Source organism: Alligator sinensis, unplaced genomic scaffold (assembly GCF_000455745.1).
Source record: "Alligator sinensis unplaced genomic scaffold, ASM45574v1 scaffold1195_1, whole genome shotgun sequence".
Lineage (NCBI taxonomy): Eukaryota > Metazoa > Chordata > Crocodylia > Alligatoridae > Alligator > Alligator sinensis.
Window position 1 is genome coordinate 1,519,470 of NW_005842322.1, and position 6,818 is coordinate 1,526,287.

The 6,818-nt window shown below is 46.9% G+C and overlaps 1 protein-coding gene across 2 annotated transcripts in view; it reads left to right on the forward strand.

Annotated features, from left to right (window-relative positions):
- The window catches only part of ALKBH1 (alkB homolog 1, histone H2A dioxygenase), a 30,507-nt gene that overhangs the window by 4,964 nt on the left and 18,725 nt on the right, over positions 1 to 6,818 (forward strand). The window contains exons 2-3 of one of the 2 annotated variants that reach the window (XM_025209978.1): positions 5,443 to 5,512; positions 6,036 to 6,144. In XM_025209978.1, the coding sequence (XP_025065763.1) occupies positions 5,443 to 5,512; positions 6,036 to 6,144 (179 nt within the window). The remainder of the gene's footprint in view (positions 1 to 5,442; positions 5,513 to 6,035; positions 6,145 to 6,818) is intronic. The other variant, XM_006028547.3, reaches the window with a different exon arrangement.

The following is a 6,818-nucleotide window of genomic DNA, read 5'->3' on the forward strand; positions in this document are numbered from 1 at the left end:
AGCTTTCATTCCTGCCTGTGGCAGGGGGTCAGGCTAGATGATCTGTTCAGGTCCCTCCTGACCCTAGCTACTATGAAACAACTATGAAACTTCTTGAAACTTTGCATTTTTAGAGAAAGATAAGGGCTTGACTGTGTGTACGTAAACTTGCAGAGAGACAATAGGGCTGACGGGTGGGTAGTCAAGTCTGTTCTCTCATCTCCATGTACTGCTTGCTGTTAACGAATATCTTATGTCTGGAGACAACAAACTCTCCCTATGCCTGAAGAAGGGTTTTTGTGCCTGGAAGCTTGCAAAGAACAATTTTTCCAATTTTAAAGTTGGTCTTTTAAAATATATCACATCTACCCAAGAACCTTGTCTGCCTATGATCTCTGGAGACACAAATCCAGTTTGAAAACTGAAACTCGGCATCACAGAGATGTTTAATGGGATCTTCTAGACTGAGCACTGAGTCCCACTGGGTATAGTCGTTTTCATAATCTTTACTAATCTATAGAGGAGCCTCTGGGAATCCCATAAAATTGGGTCCCCAATATAGTCTATGGCATGTTGTGACCTATTTATAAAACTTCTAAAAAGGTTACATTAAATATATTCTCTCAAATAATATATAATTAGAAGTTATAAACCCTGTACCATAGAGGTGCTCCATCCCATGCCCTGCCCTGGCTGGGCATCACCTGCCTCTGCCCCAGCCCGACTCCCCCACCCCCTCACCGCATGGCCTCAATCTGCCCCCCACACATGCCCCTTCCTTCCCCACCAGCCCTTCCCCCAGAACAGACTTACCATCTGCATGCTGCTTTCTAAGCTGCTGGGCTGCATATCAGCAATCGGATTGGTACTGGCCGATATGGCATGTTAAAAATTGACCATTGGTATGGGCCCAAAAAATCTCTATCGGTGCACCTCTACTATTCCATTTAACATATCCTAAATTAAAACTATCTGTAGGTTTGTTTGTTTTTTAACAAGCATCTTAAAAAATCAAAAAATATGATTAAATAAAAAATATGATTTAAATAAAATCAATTGTTTTAAAAAAAATTGTTGATTTTTTTTAATCCACCCTGAATTTAAATATTTAACATACAAAATAATATTTAAAAACTTGGCTGTCAGTAAAAAGCTTGCAGACTACAGCAATGATTTTATATTGTGCTTCCCCCACCCCAGGGTTCCCCTGCTCATCCTCACATCCTGGTACCCCTGACTGCACCTCATACCATTCTGCACCCTCTGGTCCACCCTCAGCCTTACGCCCCCCCCCCATCAATCTGGCACAGACCACCCAAAGAAGGACAACTGTCTGCCTAACCTATGATCCAGCAATGTTACAGCCAGGTGATGAGATGCAGCAGCAGGAGATGGCTGAGAGGAAGGGGGCTACAAAGCCCTGAGAAAAGTACTCTGTGCAGGGTGCTGTGCTTTGGCTCAGACACAGGGTGGCACTGCTCTGCTGTCTCCATCAAGTTGTTAGCTGTTTTAACTGCCACTCCATCTTTTCTTTCAGTCATTTTAAGCCATGTTTTTTTATGATCTACATTTAAATTTATGGACAGGTAGCAACCCTGGTCAGTCCCAAGTGTCCTCCTCTTGCTCTGCATTTTCATGTTCATATTCCGCTTTGCTTTCCCACAAATGCTTTCCTTGATGCATCATAACAGTCTGAGGGGTGATGGTGCTATGGAAATTACCTCCATGTGAATATCTCTGCAGTGACCCTTCCAAGTTCTCCGTATTAATTCTGATGCATCTCTCTTAGTGAAAGGCAGTTTGAACTGTACATCCATTTAGCTTTTTGTGTTGAGTGCTGTTTAAAAAAACAAAACGCCTAACTAACAACGGTGAAAAATGCTACTCTGAGAGCCCTGGGAACACTTTTTTTTTTTCTTCTCCCCAGGATTTCTTGCCTCTAAGAATTTTTCACAAAAAAAGCAGTTGTTTTCTGTGGCCTGTGCCATGTGGGACATGAGTAGGTGATTATAATAGTCTTTTCTAGCCTAAACGTTTATCAGTCTTAATCTCAATCCCATCTCTTCCTAGTAATCCTCCTTGGAAAAACACCCCATGGTCAAAGAAGCTGGCAGCACCATCTAGTCTTTCTGTTGGTCTTTTGTCTCAAAGGAAGGAGGGTCAGACTCCAACAGGCTCAATAACAATAGCAGCTCCACACCATTCAAACCAACTTTTGTCCTTTAAAGAAAAGAACAGTAAATACCATCTAAAAGACTGTTAAACAGGGCTTTCTCCCATAAGATTGTACAACAAATAGACGGGTAATAAAGGATATTGATAAATGTGAAAGCCTTACTAAAACCTTTGAAATATAAGATCATGGAAGAGTAGGGTTGGTCAAGCCACCTGCTCATGGCAGGATCATTCCTGACTAAACCATCCCAACCAAGTGTCTGTCTAACCCGCTCTTGAAAAGTTCCAGGATGGAGATTCCACAGTTTTTTTCGGTAGCCTGTTCCAATGCTTGACTACCGTAGTAGTCAGAAATTTCCTCCTAATCTCTGGTCTAAATTTCCTCTGCTAGAGTTTGAGACCAGTGCTCCTAGCCCTGCCCCCTACGTCCACAGAGACAAACCCATATCCATACTGTTTATAATAGTCCTATTTGAAGACTTATCAACACCCACCCCTACTCTTCCCAGTCTTTTCTTTTCCCAATTAAATAAACCTAGCTCTTTCAGCCTTTCCTCACAAGTCATGCTTTCCAGGCCTCTAACCATTTTTGTCCGTCTCCGCTGGGCTCTTTCAAATTTGTCCACATCTTAAAGTGTGGGGCCCAAAACTGGACACTGCACTCCAAGTGAGGCCTCACCTATGCTGAATAGAGCAAAATAATTACTTCCCTTGATTTGCAAGTGACACTCTGATTAATGCAACCTGGACTGGTGTTGACCTCTTTCTGCAGCAAGAGTACACTGTTGGCTCCTATTCAGTTTATGGTCTACTGTAGGGATGCTAAACCCCCAGTCCACAGGCCAGATCCAGTTCCTTGTGCTGCGCCATTTCATCTGCAGGGCTCCCTGCGGGTATGTGGGGTATGTGGGCTGTAGCCCTGCATGCTGGATCCAGCATGCAAGGCGACACAGGGTCTGATCCCTGTGCACAGGGCTGGGCAGTGGTGGTACAGGACCCTGGGATCCCAGTCCCTACACACGGGGATCAATCCCTACACATGAGGCTGTGTGGAAGTGGTGCAGGGCCCTGGGGCCCTGGTCTCTACACATGGGAACCCAGCAAGAGGCAGTGTGGGGTCCTGGGGCCCTGCACCAACCCCACCCAGCTCCGTGTGCCAGGTACTGGGGCCCTGGGACCCCGCACTGCCTCTGCTAGACTCCCTGTGCTAGGATTGGGCCCTACACTGTCCCACACACCAGTGCTCTGATCTTGAAATATAGGGCCAGGTGGAAGTTGTATGGTATTCTGAGGCTGGGCAGTGCCATTTGGATCTGGGCATGTGGTCCTGATTCCAGTGCACAGTCTCTGATCCAGTTCCACACCGCTCATTTGGCCAGTGTGGCCAAAAAATTGAGCACCATTGATCTGATGTAATCCACTGGTCCTTCTTTAGAGTAGTGCAGCCTAGCCAGTCATTCTCCAGTATGTATTATGCATCCGGTTATTTCATCGCAAGTGTGGGACTTTGCACTTGTCCTTCTTTTTGAATCTCATCTGATTGATTGTGGCCTGGTTTTTCCAATCCATCCAGGTCATTCTGGATCCTAGCCTTACCCCTCCAGTGTTTGCAACTCCAACCAACTTGATGTCATCTGCAAATTTGCTAAGCATGCAGTTGATCCCATCATCCAAATCATTAATGAAGATGTTAATGCTGGAGCCAGGAGAGGCCCCTGGGGATGTCCACTTGATACCTCCACCCAACTAGACATTGATGTCTACTCATGGTCATGATGATCTTTCTAACCAGTATTATGTATCCACCTTACAGTGTTTTCATCTAGTTTATATTTCTTTAGTTTCTTAGTAGCAGTGTTGTGGGAGTGTAGCAGGGCAGTAAGGTGCCTGCTACTTGTAGAGCCAGAGTAACTACTCAGGTGCTGGTTGCTAGGGTAACCAGAGGGAGCTAGTGACTCTCACCTGCCTGGTCAGCTGACCGGAAGGGCAGGTCCTGGCTCCTATATACACCACAGGCTGGAGGCCAGGAGGGAGTTCCCTGCTGGCAGCCAAGGGGGAAGGAGCCCTGCTGGAATGAGCCAAAGAGAAGGGGCCAGACTGCAGGTATGGCCTGAGATGTTGGAACAGCTGAAGCAACTCGGGTGTGGCGAGATGAGGGTTGCCAGATGGTTTAGATTTTATGTTATAGCCCAGGGGCTTGTGTTTTGTTTTGCTGTTTGTGACCGGTGGCTTGGGAGAGGCTATATGGGGATGGAGGAGACCTCCGAAGGAGACTCACGGTAGTGTGGGGACCCCAGCACCAGCGAGGGCGCAGCATTCAGGGTGCACCGACCCCAGCCCCAGAGCGGGGGCAGCACTGGAGAAGCCCCAGAGAGAGAGGGGCAGCATTGTAGGAGCCCCAGAGAGAGGGGGCAGTGTTGAGAAGCCCCAGGGAGGGCGCAGTGTCAGACAGGGCTGTGGAAAAGCCCAAGTGCCAGTGAAGGCACAGAGTGAAGGAGGGCCCAGTGAGGACGAGGGTGCCAGATTTCAACAAGGCCCAGACAACAACGGCAGTACCATCGGTGAGGCGTGGGCTGCAGTGTAGGTGAGGAAACGGAGCTGCAGATAGTGCCCCCTGGCATCAGGGCACAAAAAAGGCAGCCTCCCGCTAATTAACATCAGTCAATCAATGAACAATAAGTCATGGCAGGGGAGAAGGTGGGCTGTAGGCCCAGGAACAGGTGTGCGGGCCACGTTTAGTGAGAAGGTGGGCTGTTGGCCCAGGAACAGGTGTGCGGGCCACGTTTAGATCAGCCCAGAGCGGGCGCCTGTTACAGGGAGGCATGTTGGATACGTGGGGAAGATGTGAAGCATTATAGACGTCCCCTTATGAAATATGCAATAGATGTTTAGTGGTGCTTATTTCAGTAGGAGGAAGCTTGTGATAACTTGATGCAGGACCTTGAACCACACTTGACAAATATTATTTGAGTGAATGCAGGACTCGTTGATGTCTTATCCCTTTTGGGGGCTTGAGACATCCTCTTATCAACACTATAGATGTGCTCCCATGCTATAGATGTGCTCCCATGCTCACAACACTAAAATAAAATGCATATGGTTTTTGCCTTTGGTTTAGAAAACTGTAAACTGGGGCACTGTCAGCTTTGAGTTTGAAAGGAGATGGGAGCTCTGCCTAAGTATTTTATATTGCATTCCTCACTGTGCACCCTGAACAACTGAACTGGGAGAGAACATGGACATAAATTTTGCAAATAAGGCTTTAAAATGATTCTTTTAACCCTTTAGCTGCTGGTCTGGTACTAGAAGCAGAGAAATATCTCGGTTCAGGATAGGGAGGAAGTTCTGCAAAATAAAGGTAATACCATCCCACTGGAAGATAGATGAATGATGAGCTACCAAGGTTTGGGAAGCGCTTTAAATAAGTGCCAAGTACTGTTGTCTTTTTAATGAATCAGAGTGGCCCATTCACTGCCAGCATGACCTTAGCTAGTCACATAGTATTCTTTCTGGCCCTGTATGGCTTTTTCTTATTCTTGGAGTAGTAAGTTGCTTCCCTTCTGACCCATCACATATGAAAAAGGCTTTACCTTCTGCTTGATTTTTTTAACTTTTCCTTATTTCCCTGTAAGGTTGCTGAGGAAATATTTCTCTGGGAACAACTCCTATCCTCACTAGAATCTCTGAGAAGCTGATGCAGTGCAATACAGCTGTATAAAGTTTGGCAGCACCCCTTTTGGACCTCCACATACTGCAGGAAGGATTTTCATGCTCCTGTTTTAACTCTGCTGAATATAAACCTGTTCAACCCCAGCTTTTTTTGGAAGCATATTAAATCTTTAACCTGCTTTGTTGTCTGATCTCTGCTTCCTTCCTGTCAGGTGGTCAGCTCTCAGCTAAGCATCTCTTCAGTCAGTGATCAAGATGCCTACAGAGCAGGATTGGAGCCAGTTCGCCAGTGGAAAGCCTACAGCCTGGATGGCTATCCCGGTAAGTGCATTTGGCTTCAAGTAAAATCAAATGTGGCCTTTTGCATCTAGTTTGAGCATTTCCCTCCCTTGTTCTCCCTGGTTTCTGTGGCTTTACCCTGCCCTGTGTAAAGAATTGATATTTCATAGTTGGTAGAGTCGGAAGGGACCTGAGCAGATCATCAAGTCCGACCCCCTGCCATGGCAGGAAAAAGTAGTGGGGTCAAATGACCCCAGCAAGGTGTTCGTCTAACCTCCTCTTAAAGACCCCCAGGTTAGGAGCCAGCACCACTTCGCTTGGAAGTTGGTTCCAGATCCTAGCTGCCCTGACTGTGAAATAGCGCCTCCTGATGTCTAGTCTGAATCTACCCTCTGCCAGCTTGTGACCATTATTTCTAGTCACTCCTGGTAGTGCTCTGGGGAACAGGGACTCCCCCAATGCCTGTTGGTCCCCTCTGACTAGTTTCATAGATTTCATAGACATCAGGGCTGGAAGGGACCTCGGAAGATCATCGAGTCCAGCCCCCTGCCCAAAGGGCAGGAAGTCAGCTGGGGTCATAGGATCCCAGCAAGATAAGCATCCAGTTTCATCTTGAAGGTGTTCAATGAAGGCGCTTGAACCACCTCTGGTGGCAGGCTGTTCCAGACCTTGGGGGCTTGGACAGTAAAGAAATTCTTCCTTATGTCCAGCCTGAA